This window comes from Rhodotorula graminis, assembly GCF_001329695.1.
Source record: "Rhodotorula graminis WP1 unplaced genomic scaffold RHOBAscaffold_6, whole genome shotgun sequence".
NCBI classification, from domain to species: Eukaryota; Fungi; Basidiomycota; class Microbotryomycetes; order Sporidiobolales; family Sporidiobolaceae; genus Rhodotorula; species Rhodotorula graminis.
The window spans coordinates 200,218-217,186 of NW_017264933.1; the positions used below are offsets into that span (position 1 = coordinate 200,218).

The following is a 16,969-nucleotide window of genomic DNA, read 5'->3' on the forward strand; positions in this document are numbered from 1 at the left end:
AGGACGTCGCTGGACGAGAGCCGCCAGTTTCGGCGCGGGCGCGGGGCCGGCCAATCAGAGGGGACCGACGGCAAGCCGCCTACGTCGAGTCGGATCTGGCTCCTCCTTCTGCGCCCTCACAGCGCTCGGTACTGAGCTCTGCTGCTGCAGGGCGACTTGCGTGGCAAGTGTCGAGATGAGAGAGCAGCAGGCGCGCCCCCCCGTAGCACAGTTCGACGGCCGGACCGGCTAATCTCTCTCGTTCGTTCCGGCCGGTTCCCCCCTTCGCTCTTTTTAGCGTGCGATCGAAGCACGGCCGACGTCGCCCGCGTCCGCTCGTGCCCCTTCAGCTCCCCACGAAACTCGAGCTGGCCCCCCGCGCTCGTCCCACAGCTCCAGTTCGCCCCTTGTCCTCCTCGCTGCTCCCTCACCGTCGCGTACCAGCACACCGGCAAGTACTTCGACGACATGTCGTCCCCGTCGCTTACCTCGGACGAGCTCCACCACGAGAAGGGCTACACCTCGCACCGCGAGGCCGTCACCGCCGACGACGTTCCTCTGCTCGCGCCCGACGAGGAGAAGCGGCTCATTCGCAAGATCGACCGCAAAGTGCATCCCTCTTTCGCTCTCTGTCGGTCAAGTGCGAGTCCTGACGCTCCTTCCGCAGCTCGTGCCGTTCCTCTCGCTCCTCTACCTCCTGTCGTTCCTCGACCGGCGGGTTTCCTCCTCTCACCTTCTTTCCCTCAGCTCGTACCGCGGTCTGACCTCTCTCACCCTGTCTGCAGCGTCAACATCGGACAGGTGAGCTACACGAGTCGCTTCCAGAAGAGGCGACCAGGAACTGACGACGTGACTTTGCAGGCTCGTCTCGACGGCCTCGAGAAGGACCTCGGGCTCGTCGGCAACCAGTACCAGGTCACGCTCGTCATCTTCTGTGCGTCGGCCTGCACCCGTCTGGGGCCTTGTCGAGGCATCGAAGAAGCCGTCACTGACTCTCGCCGTTCCGCAGTCGTCAGCTATGTTGCGCTCGAGGTGCCGTCCAACATCTTGCTCAAGCGCATTCGCCCGTCGCGGTTCATCCCGGCCATCATGATCGCGTGGGGCATCGTCATGACGCTCATGTCGCTCGTCACCAACTACGCCGGCCTCCTCGTCGCGCGCTTCTTCCTCGGTGCGTCCCTCTCGTCCTTCCCTTCACGACCGCCGCAACTCCTGACCTTCTTCGTCGCCTCTTGTACAGGCCTTACCGAGTCGGCACTCTTCCCTTGCTGTACGTCACGGTCTTTTACTCTCGTCGTCGAGCTGCCGGAGCTACCCACTGACGCTGCTCTTCCGCAGGCTGTGCGTCCTCGTCCGCCTTCTCGTATCGTCCTGCAGCTACTTACCGGCGTGACGTTCACTCTATGCAGGCTGTACGTCGACTCCTACTCTCGCGCCCTTCCGGCGTTCCCGCTGACTCTCAGGTCCTCTTCGCAGACTATCTCGTCAGCTGGTACAAGCGCAGCGAGTCGAACGTTAGGATCGCCATCTTCTTCTCTTCTGCGACGCTGTCAGGTGCGTCCACAGTCCACGAGACAGGTCTGAGAGGGAAAAAGGCCGAGCTGACCCTTCCTCCTCCTCCCTGTCTCCTTCCCGCCCTTTCCCCTCGCTCCTCCTCTCTTCTCTCTCATTAAAAAGGAGCCTTTGGGGGCATTTTGGCGTTTGGGCTGTCGCGCATGCACGGCGTCGGCGGCAAGCCAGGCTGGTTGTGCGTCCGCCGACCCTCCTTTCTCCTTTCCTCCCTCCCTCACGTCCGAAGCTGACCTGCACGCCCTCGCACGAGCAGCTGGATCTTCTGCCTCGAAGGATGTTCGTAATCGTTCGTGCTCACGGTCGGAGGAGACGCCGGGTCGATGTTAGCCGTCCGCTGACCTCGTTTCCTCCCTCTCTCCCTTCCTCCCCCCGTCCCTACCTCTCCTCCTTGTCCATCGTCCCCTACGTGGCTCCCTTCGTTTTCCCACATCTCTCGTCGTCTCTCGCCCCGCCACTCGGCGCCCCGCCCCTCGCGCCTCGCCGCTCTCGTCGCCTCGCGCCTCGCCACGTCGCCCATCACCCTCGCCGCAACACTAACGCCTTCCTCGGCGTCTCGTCTCGTCTCCCACACTCCCAGTGTTGACGTTCATCGTCGGCTGCATTTCGCCGTGGTTCATCGAGGACTTCCCCGAGGACTGCAAGTTCTTGACCCCGACCGAGAAGGCCCAGGTCGTGCGGCGTCTCCAGCACGATGTCGGCAAGTCTGGCGAGTTCCGCAAGGAGCACATCTACAACGCCTTCAAGGACTGGGTGCGCACACCCGCCCCTACTCGTCGAGAAAGGTGCGGCGGGACCTGACGAGCCCGCCCTTTCCCTTCCTCTTACAGCGCACCTACGTTTACATGCTCATCTACATCGGCGTTGCCGAGCCTCTCTGTACGTCCAGTCGTGCCCATTCTTCTTGACACGGCGTGCATGCCTCGTGCCGAGAGCCGCTCGAGCCCATCGGCGACCTTCCCAAGTTGCTGACCTCTACTTTCTCTTCCCTCGCCATCACAGACTCGCTCGCCCTCTTCACGCCGACCATCATCAGCGAGCTCGGCGTCTACACGAGGTGGCAGAGTCAGTGCGTCGACGTTCCCGCCCCGTCCTCCTCGCGCCTCGCGTGCCGCCCCTTCCCCCGCGCCTCTGCGCCTTGTCCCAACACTACCGCCTCGCAATCCTCTCGCCTCCTCAATAAACTCTCCCTGCCTCGTTCGGCTCGACTGACCTCGTTGCTCGTGCCGCAGGCTCCTCTCGACGCCGCCCTACGTCCTCGCCTTCCTCGTCACAATTGCGGCGGCCAAGTACTCGGACAAGCTGCGCAGCCGTGGCTGGGTCAACGTCTTCTTCATGTCGGTCGTCGTCGCTGGATACGCCATCCTGCTCGGCGTCAACCCGGCCGACAAGCCGGGCGTGACCTACTTTGCGCTGTTCCTCTGCGTCGCCGGCGTCGCGCCATGCATCGCCAACACGATCACGTGGTGCGGCAACAACCAGGCGCCGACGCTCAAGCGCGGTACCGCCATGGGCATGGTGCGTCTCTCGGTCTCTCAGCTCTACGTGGTCGAGCCCCCCTCTCGAGCGCGCTCTCTCGAGCCCTGACTGACTTCTTTCCCTCGCCCCTCGCGCAGATGTTCACTCTCGGCAACTCGGGCGGCATCATCTCGTCGCTCGTCTACTTCACCGAGGACAAGCCGCGCTACTTCCGAGGCCACGGCATCGGTCTCGGGTTCGCCGCTATGGCCGCCCTTCTCTCGCTCTTCCTCAGGTTCAACCTCGCCGCCGAGAACCGCCGTCGCAACGAGATCTGCGGCACGACGACCGACGAGATGCAGAGCGAGTACGGCGCCGACATCATGAGCCGCGTCCACGAGCCCGAGGTCGCGCGCCGTTTCGGCCTCGAGGGCTTGACGGACCAGCAGATCGAGGAGCTCGGCGACCGCTCCCTCACGTTCCGCTACTACACGTAGCGAAGCAGCGGCCGGTTTCCCTCGGATCGTGCGCTCGTCGGCGGGCGTTGTCACGGATCCTCCTTTCTCTCCCTCCCTGTTGTGCCCCGCTCCTCCCTCTTGTCGCACTCTCGAAGCCCTCGAAATTCAAAGCAGTACTCTCTCTCGCTCAATCGCGCTCGTGGAGAGGCGGCACGGAGCGCAAAGTCAGAGACCAAGGGAAGGAAACAGGGAGAGCGAGCGCGGAGAGGCGACGCAGCGACGGGAGCAGCCCGCGCAAGGTCCCGATGCTTAACGCAGGCGTGTGTGCGTCGGGCAAGAAGCTGCCGAGCGGAAAGAAGGTACGCTCGACCGTCAGGGCGGCAGTCGCACGCCGAGAAGGAGCGAGGAGCGGAGCGAGGGCGGAGCGAGAGTTGAGCAGCCCTCGAGAGCATCGGGGAGCGCGGGAGAACACTCAATGCGAGCCTTGAGGCAGTCCAGTGCTCACCGGCTGCGCGCCCACGCCGCCTGTGGTCTAGCGCGACGGCAGGAGGTGGGAGCTGATGAGGTTGTCCCCCCTTCCGTCACCACGGTCTCCCTCGCTCCCACCACTCTTGCTCGAGACCAGCACAGCACCATGGCATCCGAGACTACCCCCAAGGCCGTCCTCTGTGCGTCCCACCTTCTCACACCTCTCCTCGCACGCCCGCTCCTCCCCCTCCCCCACCTCAATCGATCGTCGCTCGCTCACACTGCCCCTCGCCGCCCGTGTGCAGACTGGTTCCCTGGCTCCGTCTGGGCCTCTGTGCCGCGCCTTGTCGCCACCGAGAAGGGCTTCACCGACAATGAGCTCGAGCGCAGGATCGTCGACCTCGGTCCGTCCCAGTTCCCCCTTCTCACGCGACCCGGCCTGGACGCAGACAAGCTGACCATGCTCGCACCGGTGCAGGCAAGGGCGAGAACTTCAGCCCCGCGTACCTCAAGATCCACCCGCAGGGCCACGTGCCCGCGCTCGTCGTCCCGTATGAGCACACGCTCGACGACGGCGTCCGCACCAAGTTCAAGGCCATCACGACGACCGCCAACGTGTGCGACTTCCTCGACCGCTCGACCAACTCGTCGTCGTTTGCCGCACCCTCGCTCTCGCCCGCCACCATCGAGAGCTCGTCGACGTCCAAGGACCTCATCGAGCACATCCACCAGGACTCGATCGACCCCAACACGCTCCTGCTCGTGTGGAGGACCGAGGCGGAGCGCAAGGTCAAGGCGAGCGGCCTCCCCGGCGCATTCCTCAAGGGCCGCCAGGAGGCGCTCGAGCGGTACGCCAAGGAGGTCGGCAACTCGGACCCCAAGCTCAAGGCCTTTTACGACAAGAAGATCCAGGTGCGTCCCCTCTCTCTGTCTCTCTGTCTCTCTTGTGCGCGGGAGCGCCACTGACTCGTATCTCGCGCTCCAGGAAAATGGCGGCCTCCTCGCGCTCCTCGAGGGCAAGGGCGACGCGAGCGGGATCGAGGCCAAGGCCAAGGACCTGTGGACCAACGTCGGCAAGACGGTCGAGCTCCTCGAGACCAAGCTGCAGCCCGGCGCGGCGTACCTCCTCGGCGACCAGATCTCGCTCGCAGAGTGCGTCTCCCCGTCCCCGCCCTCGACTCGCGCCCTCTCGCGTTCGTCGCACTGACTCGTCTCTCGCAACCCTCGTCACAGCCTCCACTGCGGCGCTTGGCTCGCTCGCGTCCTTGCGTGCGCCGGCGCAACGTCGATCGCGGATGTCGAGGCCAACCTCAAGACGTTCGAGAAGAACCTCGACGGCGTCAAGGTCGGCCCCAAGTTTGCCGCATGGGCGCAGGCTCTTTTCGAGCGCGAGTCGTTCAAGGAGGCCTACGGCGAGGACGGCCTGCACTGAGTGCGCCGCCGCCGTCGTCGAGGGCGAGCGAGGGGGCCGAGCGCGCTCGAGCCGGGCTCGACCGCCGCGCCGACCGTCTCTGTACCACTACCCCCCTCTCGAGCAGCTTATACCGCGTCGCACCACCGAAATGAAGCAACCCTGCAGTCTCTCCTCCCTCGTCGCGAGAGAGAGCCTCCTCGAGAGCGACTCGTGCACCGCCTCCTTTGGCGCAGACCGCGAGCTGCGGTGGAGCTTCCGAGCTGCGGGCTCTCCTGTTCGCTCGGCGTCTGTCCGTGAGCTGCCCGTCGCCTGAGGAGAGCTGCGCGGACGAGTTGCGTCTCGGCCGCGGGGCCGCCGGCGCCGCTGCCGAGGAGGTGAGCTCGCGCTTTCAGCCCTCGCACGCTGTCGCTCCCGCTCCGATAGACGCCAGACCACCTCGGCCGCCTGCGCACGCCATGTCTGGCGACCAACTCGCCCTGCACGAGATCCGCCAGGGCTCAGACGACGAGACGGTCGGCGAGTTCCCGCCGTCGAGTTCCGCCTCCCAGTACGACACGCTCAAGTCGCGCGACCGGCCGTACGATGGCTTGGACGACACGGCATACGCGACCGCTGTCCACCTCGGCGGAGCGCACGTCGCCCGAGACGAGGGCGACAAGGTTGACTCGCCGCCGTCGCCGCCAGATCCGCCAAAGGGCGTCCGGCTCGCCCTCCTCTTGCTTACTCTGGTGCGTCCTGCCCGTCCTATCTTGCGCATTCTTCGTTTGCTGGCTGCATTGCGCCCGAGCGAGCGCGAGCCGGCTGGGCGGATGTAGCGCCTCGCGGCTAGTGAGCTCACGCGCCTCTCCTCCCTTGCGACAGCTTCTCGTCGAGGTCCTCGTCGGGCTCGACAACACGATCGTGAGTGGCAAAGGGCGGCTTCTCTCAGCGGGCGAGCGCGACTGACTCCTCGCCCCGCACCGCACGCAGGTCGCGACCTCGACGGCGACCATCGCCAACGACTTTCAGCGCTTGACCGACGTCGGCTGGTGTGCGTCCTCGTCCTCCTCCCTACCCGCACAAAGACGCGAAGCTGATCTTGCTCCCGACGCCGTACCCGCAGACGGCAGCGCGTACCTCCTCACCTGCGTCGCCTTCCAGCCTCTCGCCGGCCGAGGGTTCGCCTACTTCTCGCAAAAGTGGATGTTCCTCGTTTGCCTCGCCGTGTTCGACCTCGGCTGCCTCGTCGCGGCCGTCGCGCCGAGCAGCAGCGTCCTCATCGTCGGTCGAGCTCTGCAGGGCCTTGGCTACGCAGGTGCGTCCTCGCCCTTCCGCTCATTCGACTTTCCGCTCCCGCACACCGGCTCATGTCGTCTGGTACCGCCTCGCAGGTCTCTTCATCGGCATCCTCGCCATCGCGTCCAACACGCTCCCGATCCGCATGCAGGCCGTCGTCACGGCGCTCATGAACGTCTCGTACGGCACGGGCACGGTCCTCGGCCCCCTCATCGGCGGCGCGCTCACGTCCAACCTTACCTGGAGGTGCGTCGCGCTCTCTCTCTCTCTCTGTATCTCTTCCGTGTGACGTAGAGTGGCTCGCGAACGGCCTGACACCCTCCCCTCGTCGACGCAGGTGGTGCTTCTACGTCCTGCTCATCGGGGGCGGCTTCGCGCTCGCGCTCGGCATCTGGCTCCTCAACCCGCCGCCGATCCCGCAAGAGCTCACCGTCAAGCAGCGCCTCAAGCGCATGGACTGGGGCGGCGCCTTTATCCTCCTCGGCGCCATGGTCTGCCTCCTCATCGCGCTCCAGCAGGGCGGCATCTCGAGGCCTTGGTCGTCGTCGACCGTCATCGGCCTCCTCGTCGGCTTCGTCGGCCTCATGTGCGCCTTCTTTGCGCTACAGACGTGGCTCGGCGAGAAGGCGTCGATCAGCATGCGCCTCCTCACGCGCGACCGCAGCCTCGCGTGCACGAGCTTCGTCAACTTGATGTGCGGCGCGAGCTACTACGCCATCTTGTACTACCTCCCGATCTGGTGCGTCCCCTCCTTTCCCTTTGCGCATGTCACGAGCCCGCCCTGACCTCGTCCTCGACCGCGTCGCAGGTTCCAGACGGTTCAAGGCGCCACCCCTGTCCAAGCCGGCATCAACCTCTTGCCCCTGATCGCGCTCAACATGTTCTGCGGCATCGTGGCCGGCTGGACCGTCTCGCGCTTTGGCGTCTTCCACCCGGCCATGGCGTTCGGCCTCGCGTTCACGGCGATCGGCGCCGGGCTCCTCGCCACGATGGACGCGAGCACGCCGACGGCGCAGTGGGCCGGTTACGGCGTCGTCGTTGGCTCGGGCATGGGCGCGCTCTGTGCGTCCCCCGATTCCTCGCAGCCGCTCGAGCCCGTCCCGCTGACTCCTCTCTTTCCCTCCCCCTTCCCTTTCCTCCCGCCTCGCCCGCCCTCGTCTCGCAGACATGATGAGCTTCCTCGCGTCGCAGATGCTCGCCGAGCCGGCCGACCGCAGCAAGGCGTCGTCGCTCGTCTGCTTCTTCCAGATCCTCGGTGTGCGTGCACGGTCCCGTTCTCTTTCTCGCCTTCTCAAGTGAGGCTCATCCCCTTGTCTCTCGGTCACAGGGCACGATCTGGGTGTCGGTCGCGAACGCCATCTACGCCAACACGTTTAAGCGCGGTATCGGCAAGATCCCGGGCGTCGACGTGCAGGCCGTCCTCGACTCGGGCGTCGACCGGTTCCGAGAAGTCGTCGCGCCCGAGCACCTCGACGCCGTCGTCGCCGTCGCCGTGACCGCCCTGTTTGATGTATTCACGTCGTGCGCCGTGCTCGCGGCGGCCGGGTGCGTCTCGGTGGCGGGCATCCGGTGGGTCCGGATCGAGGAGACGACGGACAAGAAGGGGGCGCGGGAGAAGCGGGTAGACGACGTCGAGGGTTAGAACTGCCGCGCAGGCGTGCGCACACTCCTTATGAGCGTCCGGGTGGAATGTTTAGACTATTCTCGCGACTCTCGTCTCGCTCGAGAGGGAGGAGGAATGCGAGCAAAGTTACTTGTCGCTGTCGCTCGGGAGCTTCTCGTGCTCGGCTCGTCGTCGAGCACAGGTCCATATCAGTCACAGCTGTCAAGCAGGTGTGCGGCCTCGTCGACGACGTGCGCGGGGTCACGTGCCGGAATGGTCGTCTTCGTCCTGCTCGCTCCTCCCTCTCTCTCTCTCTCTCGGCCCTTGCACACCTCGCGTGACCGCCAGCATGTGCGGCTCGTGTATGCGCACACGACACGAGCGCGCCTTTGCCTCCTCGCGCGAGCTGTACCCCGCAACGCTCAGCTCGCGTCGACGACCGAGATGAGGACAAACGCCTCGTCGCCTGCCCTCCCGACCGCTCCTTCGACCTCAGAAGACGCACCCACGACCTCCACCACGCTCGTTCCAGCCACCAGAGCACCGCCAGCAGCCGCCATGGCGCCCTCCCCTCGCCGTCGACCTCGCTCCTCCGCCAGCACCGCCTCGCCCCCGTCAATGTGGGCACTCGCCGCCTTCCTCGCCACAGCAGCAGCAGCAGCTGCTGCCCCGCACGCCATGGCAGAGCGAGCCTCGCTGTCGGCCCCGTCGACTGCCGCGCTGGCGAGCGCAGCATCGAACCCGGTCGCGGCGCCGAGCACGAGCAGGCGGGACAATGGGACGAGCTCGGCAGCACGACATGCGCCGCTCGCCGGCCTCGAGATGCAGCTCGGGACGGTCAGGGTGGCGGTGAGCGCGGTCCAGACGGGCGCACTGGGCGAGTTGACGCTCGAGGCGCACGCGTCGCTCGCCACGGGCCGAGTACTCGCCGCCGCGACCAAGTCGACGTCGGCAGCCGTGCGCTCGACCGACCGACCGAGGACCGAGTCGTCGAGGACGACCACCGCGACGACCAACTCGACCCGCATCATCACCGCCCCGTCCTCGACCTCGCCGTCAACCGCAACCGGCTCCGCTGCCGCCTCTCCGCCCTCCTCGTCGACCGTCGACTCGCCCCCGACGCTCGCGTCGTCGAACGACACCTCATCGACAAGTGCCCGTCGCCCGACCTCGACCGGCCACGGCGCAGCCTCGTCCTCCACGACCCTCACCCTCTCGCACTCTCGCCCACTCTCCTTCATGCCGTCCTCTACGTCCCCCTCCACGCCCACATCTGCTTCCGCCACGCCAGACCGTCCCGACTCGACCGCATCCACCTCCCCGCCGCACAAGCCCGCGCCGAGCTCGACCGAGCGGTCGACGTCCGCGGCCGGCTCGGCGGCCTCGCCGTCTCGTGAGCGTTCGTCGGCCAAGACGCCCACGTCGACGACTCGAGTGCCGACGAGTCGCCGCCCCTCGGCGAGTCGCTCGAGCGCGACCCGCAGCGTCGTCGAGGCGGGCGACTCGAGTCGGTCGCCGTCGTCCTCCGCCGGCGGTGCCGCCGCCGGACCGGCCTCTTCGGCCAAGCCCTCGCCGACGCGGTACGGCTCGGCGCCGACAAAGGGCTGCGTCGCGCCGCCCTCGACGTTCGAGGGCACCGACGCCGGCTTTGCCCAGCTGTGTAGCGTCCGGTACTGCGACGCCGCGCCGAGGCGCAACATGGCCTGGAGCGGCAACGCGGGCAACGTGACGCGGCTCGAGATCGAGACGGCGCTCGGCATGCTCAGGGAGCTCGAGCCGCTGTGGGAGAACGGGCAGGGCAACGTCCTGTCGGATGGGTGGCTCGGGCAGGGCATGCACGACGCCGGCTTGCTCTTCGAGGTGACGGGCGACCGACGAGCGCTCGACGTCATGGTCCAGATTGCCGACAAGTGCGTCCTCCTCCTTCTTCTCCTCCTCGTCCCCCTTCCCTGTCCGCCTCGTCCTGCTCGGCCTTAACGAGGCTCTTTCCCCTTTCCTCCGCCTCTCCCTTTTCCGCCGTGGTCCTGACATCTTCTTCTCCCCCATGCGCAGCATCCTCGCTCTGCAGAACGCCAACACGCCCAACCCTGTCACGATCTGGACTGGCTCAAAGGACAGCGTGCGCTCCCCTCTCTCTGAAACTCGTCATTTCGCGTGTCCTGACCCTCCTTCGCCATCCAGGTCTGGCCGACCGGCAACCTGTACCCTGCCGACGGCAAGCTCGTCTACGCCGGCTGCGAGCAAGGCGCCATCGTCGGCAACATGGTCGCGGCGGCCGTGTACATCCTTAAGACGCCGTGCCTGTGGGCCATGGTGCCGCCCGTCTTTGCCGGTCCGACCATCTTCAAGCCCTCGACGACCTACTACGAGCGCGCAAAGGCCTACGTCGCTGCAGGAGACGAGTGCGTCCCGACTCTCTCTTTCTCTCCCTCACCTCGTCGAGCCCTCGCTCACGGCCCCTCGAACCGCTCGCAGCACCTACGAGAGCTTCTTCTGGCGCTTCTCCGACTCGAACCTCAACCTCATCAACCCTGCAGACGAGCGTTGGTGGTCGACAGGCGACACTCGAGCTCCCGGGTCGCCGATGCCGTGGAACCGTGCGTCCTCGCTCTCTTTCACCTCTCCCTCCCGGTCGTACCCCTCCTTGACCTCTTTATCTTGTCGACAGGTGGCATGATGATGATGCACGGCTACCTCCGCCTCGCCGCCGCCCACGAGACCGACGCCGCCTTCGACGCCAACTTGACCGCTTACTACGACGCCATCTCGCGCTCCCATATCTCGAACTTTGTCAAGGACCTCAACCAGACCAAGGCGATCCGCAACGGCGTCACGACCTTCGAGTGGGACTACAGCTTTGGCGAGGACCACACCGAGGAGAGCCAGGGCGTGCATGCTTAGTGCGTCGTCCCCCCCTCTCTTTCCCTCTCTCGGCCGGCGCGACGACGACCTGACACAGCCTTTCTGTTGCAGCTACGACATCTGGGTGCGTCATGTCGTCCCTCTCTTCCTCTTTCCCACACCCAATCTACCCTTTCCTCGCGACTCGACCGACCTCGCCTCGTGTCCTCGAAAGCCCGACCCCTGACCTCGTCCTCTCGTGCTCACGCAGGGCTCGTGGATCGGCTGGCAGCGCAACTCGGCCGTGTTCGGCCTGTCCAACTTCATCGGGACGACCTTTGCGCAGACGTTTCAGTCGACCATCTCGTTCGGGAACGGGTCGTTCTCGGGCCTCGTCACGGGCTCGTCGTCGACCAAGGCCTACACGATCAACCGGCTCTACGGCGGCTGGTCCTTCTACGCGCTCTGGCTTCCTGAGTGGTTCGACACGATCGCGACGGCCAACGTCGAGGCGGGCTTCAGCGGCAGGACTTGGCTCGCGATTCCTCTCTGTGCGTCTCTCTCTCCCTCTCTCTCTTCTCTCCTTTCCCCCTCGAGCATTCGAGCGTCGTCACTGACCTCTGCACCCTCCACAGTATGGACCAAGCACGCGCTCGCCGTCAACGACGTTACCTTCTGGTCGGGCCGCTTCTCGTCGGGCTTTGGCGCCATCGTCGGCACCGAGGCGAACGCCGCGTCCTCGTCGTCGGGAACGGGAGCGTCGTACAGCGCCGCGGTCGCGTCGCAGCCAAGCCTGGCGGCGTTGGCGCTCGTCGTCGCTGTGGTCCTTGCCCTCGAGGCCGTCTCTCCTTGGGCGTGAGCGCTCTCTCGTCGCGCCCCATCTTCCCCTGTACCACTCTCGCTCTCGTTCCTCTCCCTTTGCCCTTCCTGTCGCATCCGTAGACCCACCTCGCATTTGCAACTCTGACTCGTCGCCGCCCTCGCGCGGTTGTACTTCTCTCCACCTCGCGTCGTCCTCGTCGTGCCGCCGGATACAGCCGCTATCGGCAGGAGAGCCGCTCGAGCCAGCGAGTGCAGAGCAGCTGTCGCAGCAAGCTCGAGAGAGAGTCTGTCGCTCGGACCAACTCGGACTGCAGCTGAAGGAGGCGGCGCGCTCTCCCGCTCCCTCGAGGTCTGCGGCGAAGCGCTGCAGGCCCTTTCGATGTAGCGTCTGCGAGCAGCACAGTCGCCACACTCGCTAGTGAGAGAGAGAGTCAAGTTTCGAGCAGACCTCATCATCATCTCGAGCGAACCTTCCGCTGGCTCCCCTGCCTCGCCCCGACCACCTGCACCACTCGTTCGACTCGCACTCCTCAGCACAGCACCAGTACAGCACGGTCCGCACCTCCCAGCTCGACCAAGCGCGCCACTCGCTTCCCCCTGGCGTTCAGCTCGCGCCGTCTCCCGCCCCACCTCTCGTCCGCCGCGACGCACACCTCGCGCGCCCGCCATGGTTCGCCTGCGCCGTCCCTCGCTCCCGACATCGGTCCTGCCCAAGCTGGGCCGCTCCCTGTCGGGCGAGCTCACCACCGACCGCCTCCTCACCCTCCTTGCCCACCTCCGCCTCCTGTACGCCGCACCACCACAAGACGGCGCCGCTCACCCGGACGAGGAGACGGTCCAGGACTGGCCCTACTCGCGCGAGGTCGAGGAGGACGACGGCGTCGACCCGCTCCATGCGCACGACGCGTTCGAGCGCACGTGGGCCGTCAACTGGCTCAACCTCGTCGTTAAGCGCGGCGAGGGGTGGATGGCCGAGGCCGACGAGATGGGCGACGAGGGCGAGAAGGAGGTCCGCGCGAGGATAGTCGAGGAGGCGGCCCAGCTCGTGTCGCTCATGTCGGCCACGTCCGGTCCGTCCTCGATTCCCTCTCTCCGCTCGCCGTGGACCTCGGCCTGACGCCTGCCCCTGCGCAGAGGGCGGCTCCATCCTCCGTCCGCTTCTCCTTCCGACCTGCCTCCCCGACGCCAACCCGCAAACCGAGCCCCTCCTCATCACGCTCAACGACGGCCTCCCCTCGTCCCTCGACCCGACCTCGGTCGGCCTCCAGTCGTGGGGCTCGAGCATCATCCTCGCCCGCATGATCGCCCTCGACCCGCTCACGTTCGGCCTCGGCGTGCCCGAGCATCGCGCGCTCGAGCTCGGCGCAGGGACGGGCCTCCTGTCGCTCGTGTGGAAGGGCATGAGCGAGCGGCTCGGCGCGCCCAGCGAGGTGTTCGCGACCGACTACCACGAGGCCGTCCTCGACAACCTCAAGCGCAATGTCGAGGCCAACTCGGCGGCCATCACGCCCATCACGTCGCCGGCAGGGTCGCCCTACATCAACCCGGCCGACTCGTCAACCAACGTGTCGAGCCTCGCGTCGTCGTCGTCGTCGCTCCCCGTCCAGGCGCACAAGCTCGACTGGTCGGCCGTGCACTCGTCGCGCGCGTTCGCCGCCGCATCGAGCCGAGGGCAGCCCGTCACGATCAGCATGCCGCCGCCGTTCGACAAGCCGTTCCACACACTCCTCGCGGCCGACGTCGTGTACGGGCCCGAGCACGCCCAGTGGCTCAAGAGCTGCGTCGAGCAGTTCCTCGTCAAGCCCGACAGCGCCGAGGCGCAGGGCCAGGTGGCGCACGACGCGGCCGAGGCGGTCCCGACGAGCTCGATCGCGTCGCTGTCGCTCGAGGACACGCAGGACAAGGCGGTGCCGATCCCGACGCGGCCGGCGCTGCACTCGACCGAGTCGACGGCGGTCGAGGACGGCGCGGCGACGCACACGGCCAAGACGACGTCGACGGGCGGCGAGGCGGCCGGCGAGGCGTCGCGCGGCAAGTACAGCCCGGCGTTCCACCTCATCGTGCCGCTGCGGCCGACGCACGTCGAGGCGATCGCGAGCATCAAGGACGTGTTCCCGCGCAAGGAGGACCTGCCGCCGAGGAGGGAGGGCGAGCCGTGGCGGGTCGCGGTCGAGAGCGTGACCGAGATTGAGCGGGTCAAGGGGGTCGGGCGGGCCGACGAGGAGAACTACCGGCTGTACAGGATTGCGTTTGCGTAGCTCTTACTGCATGTGACACTGTTGCCCTGTCGCGAGATCGAGAGCAAGCTGGGTCGAGACGCCGGCTCCGACTCGGAGTCGAGGAGGGAGATGAGGCGGCGGCGGAGAGTTGTCCTCGTTTCCTCACCCTCGCTCGCTCGAGCCACCGTCGAGTACCGCGCCACTCCACCGAGTACACCCTACACGCGCACTCGAGCCACCTGCGCCGCCCCCCACGCGCTGTCGACCTCGCCTCGCCTTCATCAAACAACGACCCCGCCCACCTCCGGGTCCACCACCACCCACCACCCGTGCACACTCCAGTCGCGCTCCACAATGGACGCAAAGGCCGCACTCGACGCCACCTCGACCGAGGAGTCGCTCTCGGCCCTGTCGACCCAACTCGTCTCGCTCGGCTACCTCTCGCGCCCTCTCGACCTCTCTACCCTCTTCCTCGCGCCCGCCCTCCCCTCCCAACCCTCGGCCAAGGCCCTCAAGCGCCACCACGACCTCCTCGTCCTCCAGGCCCGCGCCCGCGAGCAGATCGCCAAGTGCCTGTGGGGCATGCTCGACCAGCGCCAGAGCGAGCGCGAGGTCATGGAGGGCTTGCTCGCCGGCGAGGCAAAGGCCGCCGACGACGCCGACCGGGAGCACAAGGCGCGCGAGCGGGCAGAGCGTGAGCGCGAGGGCATTGCGAGGGACCTCGAGGCAGAACGGGCAAAGACCAAGTCCGTCCTCCTCTCTCTTCCCCTTTGGACGGCGAGCGGAGCTGACAGCTCGTTCCTTTGACAGGGAGCTCGAGGTCAAGCTCAAGGCCGAGCAGGAGCGTCACCGTCATGCGCGCGAGGAGCTCGGCAAGACCAAGAACGCCCTCCAGTTCGTCAAGACCCAGGCGACGGTTCGTCGAGTCTTTCCCTCGTGTGCACGGCATGGAGCCTCGCTCTGTACGCCTCGCTGACCACCTTGTCCTTCCTCGCCGCAGCACGACCTCAAGCGCCGCGAGACCGAGGTCCAGTCGCTCCACCAGCGCCTGCAGAAGCTCACGTCGGCGCCTTCCTCGTCCGACAGCGCCTACACGCGCTTCGCCACTCTCAACTCGCCGAGCGCCTCCTCGCCCAACGCGTCACCGCTCTCGGCCACCTTTGGCGGCGTCAACGCCGGTCGCGCGTCCCGCCCAGGCGGCCGCACCCCGACCCCGACCTCGACCTCGAACCAGGCCCGCCACGGCTCGCCCAGCTCGGCCGTCCTCGAGGCCGAGCTCGACCTCGTGCGCACGTCGCTCGACGAGTGCCTCTCGGCTCGTGCGGCGCTCGAAGGCGAGTGCGCCGACCTGCGCGCGTTCGTTGGCGAGGTCGGCGAGTGGGCCGAGGGCATGCTCGAGGTGCCCGAGCTCGTCGCGGTGCGCAAGGATGGAGAAGAGGGAGAGGAGATGAGGGGCGTCTTGCACGGCGAGGGAGACGAGGTGCGTCGGCAGTCTTTCCCTCCTTCGCGGTCGGCAGCTCTCGTCGCGCGCCCACACGGACTGACTCATCTCGCCCCCCACCCCTCCTACAGTCCTACCTCGTTCCGACGCCGCATCTCGCCCTGCCCGTCGGCGCCCTCACCTCTCCCCTGCACCGCAAACTCTACGCCATCCGCCTCGGCCTCCTCTCGCTCTCGTCGGCGTCGTCTTCCGCACTCAGCGCCCTGCGCGAGGAGCTCGAGCACGAGATCGAGCGGCTCCACGAGGAAGTCGAGGAGGAGCAGAAGCGGCGCGAGGAGGTCGAGGGCGAGCGCGACGACGCGCGGGACCAGGTCAACGCGGGCGAGAAGGTCGTCAAGGAGTGGGCAGAGCGAGCTGAGAAGGAGGCGCAGAGGGCCAAGCAGGACGAGTCCGAGTGCGTCTTCTGTGCCCTCTCTATCTCTCTCTCTGCAGCGTGGCCGACCTCGGTCGCCCTCGCGGCTCGCAGCCTGCGAACGAGCCTGACGAGCTTCTGTCCTACAGCGACGACCTCCCGCCCGAGATCGAGGCGTCCCTCGCGCTCGACAAGCAGAAGCGTCTCGCGCGCAAGGCCGCCAAGCACGCTCCTCTCTCTTCCGCCTCGACCGCCGCGCCTGCACCCTCGACTGTCGCCGCCGCCGCTCGCCCGTCCATCCCCTCGGCGCACGTCTCGGCCTTCCTCTCCGAGCTCGGCCTCGACACGCCCGGCCTCCCCTCGTCGTCGTCGTCGTCGGACGCACCAAGGGAGAAGGCGCCGCTCAAGGCCGACAAGGTCTCGATCACGAGCGCTCGCGAGCGCGACCTCGCGCAGAGCCAGCGCGACCGCGACCGCGACCGCGAGGGCAAGCGGGAGCGCGTGCGCCCGAGCATCGCTCGGCCGGCGGCAGCAGGGCGCGAGCGCGAGCGGGACGGCGAGGCGGAGCGCGAGGCGGACAAGGGCAAGGCGAGGGACGAGCGCGAGGGCGCCATGCTGCCGCCGCCCAACCCGGTGCGGCGCACGTCGTCGTCGTCGCGTACGGCCGCACCCCCGACGCGCAAGGTCGCTGTGACCGTCTCGGCACCCACGCCGCCGCCGCAGAAGGCCGCCTCAGCAGTGCAGGACATCCTCGCGCTCGCCGACTCGCCGCCGACGGTGTCCGAGCCGCTCGTCTCGTCTCGCGTCCTGGGCTCGTCGCGCGCCGTCAACAGCGCACCGCCGACGTCTTCGGCTGCGGCGGACAACGAGGACCGGGTGCGGGCCAAGAGGGCGGCGCTGCTCGCGGCGGCGAGGAGCTCGAGGGCGGCAACATGAGTCGGCCCTCTGGCCTCGGTGGATTTTTCGTTCGACTTTCTTGTCGTGTGTGCGAGACTGTATTAGCTATCCTG

At 67.1% G+C, this 16,969-nt stretch overlaps 6 protein-coding genes across 6 annotated transcripts; all 6 read left to right on the forward strand.

Annotated features, from left to right (window-relative positions):
• Positions 1-447: 447 nt before the first annotated feature.
• RHOBADRAFT_43658 (uncharacterized protein) lies at positions 448-3,503 on the forward strand (the record flags this gene model as incomplete). Its single annotated transcript, XM_018414262.1, has 15 exons — positions 448-588; positions 647-678; positions 765-780; positions 841-913; positions 989-1,150; positions 1,220-1,249; positions 1,318-1,368; positions 1,456-1,533; positions 1,657-1,726; positions 1,805-1,827; positions 2,129-2,301; positions 2,379-2,427; positions 2,551-2,617; positions 2,781-3,066; positions 3,165-3,503. The coding sequence occupies 15 exons, from the start codon at positions 448-450 to the stop codon at positions 3,501-3,503; spliced, it is 1,590 nt and encodes a 529-aa protein (XP_018271220.1).
• A 567-nt stretch (positions 3,504-4,070) lies between these two features.
• Positions 4,071-5,364, forward strand: RHOBADRAFT_53187 (uncharacterized protein; the record flags this gene model as incomplete). The annotated part of the gene is made up of 5 exons (XM_018416712.1): positions 4,071-4,132; positions 4,238-4,336; positions 4,411-4,844; positions 4,918-5,084; positions 5,166-5,364. Exons 1-5 carry the CDS (start codon positions 4,099-4,101, stop codon positions 5,362-5,364), a joined length of 933 nt encoding a protein of 310 aa, XP_018271221.1. The 5' UTR covers positions 4,071-4,098.
• A 437-nt stretch (positions 5,365-5,801) lies between these two features.
• RHOBADRAFT_53188 (uncharacterized protein) lies at positions 5,802-8,330 on the forward strand (the record flags this gene model as incomplete). Its single annotated transcript, XM_018416713.1, has 9 exons — positions 5,802-6,074; positions 6,208-6,246; positions 6,316-6,376; positions 6,449-6,640; positions 6,717-6,867; positions 6,959-7,360; positions 7,430-7,683; positions 7,787-7,878; positions 7,949-8,330. 9 exons carry the CDS (start codon positions 5,802-5,804, stop codon positions 8,261-8,263), a joined length of 1,779 nt encoding a protein of 592 aa, XP_018271222.1. The 3' UTR covers positions 8,264-8,330.
• A 572-nt stretch (positions 8,331-8,902) lies between these two features.
• RHOBADRAFT_53189 (uncharacterized protein) lies at positions 8,903-12,041 on the forward strand (the record flags this gene model as incomplete). The annotated part of the gene is made up of 8 exons (XM_018416714.1): positions 8,903-10,134; positions 10,277-10,343; positions 10,406-10,626; positions 10,700-10,821; positions 10,893-11,124; positions 11,198-11,210; positions 11,337-11,616; positions 11,701-12,041. The coding sequence occupies 8 exons, from the start codon at positions 8,903-8,905 to the stop codon at positions 11,922-11,924; spliced, it is 2,391 nt and encodes a 796-aa protein (XP_018271223.1). The 3' UTR covers positions 11,925-12,041.
• Positions 12,042-12,530: 489 nt separating this feature from the next.
• On the forward strand, positions 12,531-14,176 carry RHOBADRAFT_53190 (uncharacterized protein). Its single transcript, XM_018416715.1, has 2 exons — positions 12,531-12,957; positions 13,022-14,176. The coding sequence occupies exons 1-2, from the start codon at positions 12,555-12,557 to the stop codon at positions 14,143-14,145; spliced, it is 1,527 nt and encodes a 508-aa protein (XP_018271224.1). The 5' UTR covers positions 12,531-12,554; the 3' UTR covers positions 14,146-14,176.
• Positions 14,177-14,460: 284 nt separating this feature from the next.
• Positions 14,461-16,895, forward strand: RHOBADRAFT_43663 (uncharacterized protein; the record flags this gene model as incomplete). The annotated part of the gene is made up of 5 exons (XM_018414263.1): positions 14,461-14,852; positions 14,917-15,022; positions 15,107-15,523; positions 15,679-16,001; positions 16,109-16,895. 5 exons carry the CDS (start codon positions 14,461-14,463, stop codon positions 16,893-16,895), a joined length of 2,025 nt encoding a protein of 674 aa, XP_018271225.1.
• Between the last annotated feature and the right edge of the window lie 74 nt (positions 16,896-16,969).

What these genes read in the sequence shown, in the direction of transcription:
- RHOBADRAFT_53190 (XM_018416715.1), top strand. Translation starts at nt 12,555, where the DNA reads ATGGTTCGCCTGCGCCGTCCCTCGCTCCCGACATCGGTCCTGCCCAAG. An exon ending in GCTCATGTCGGCCACGTCCG is followed by an intron (nt 12,958 to 13,021) that starts GTCCGTCCTCGA and finishes GCCCCTGCGCAG; the next exon opens with AGGGCGGCTCCATCCTCCGT.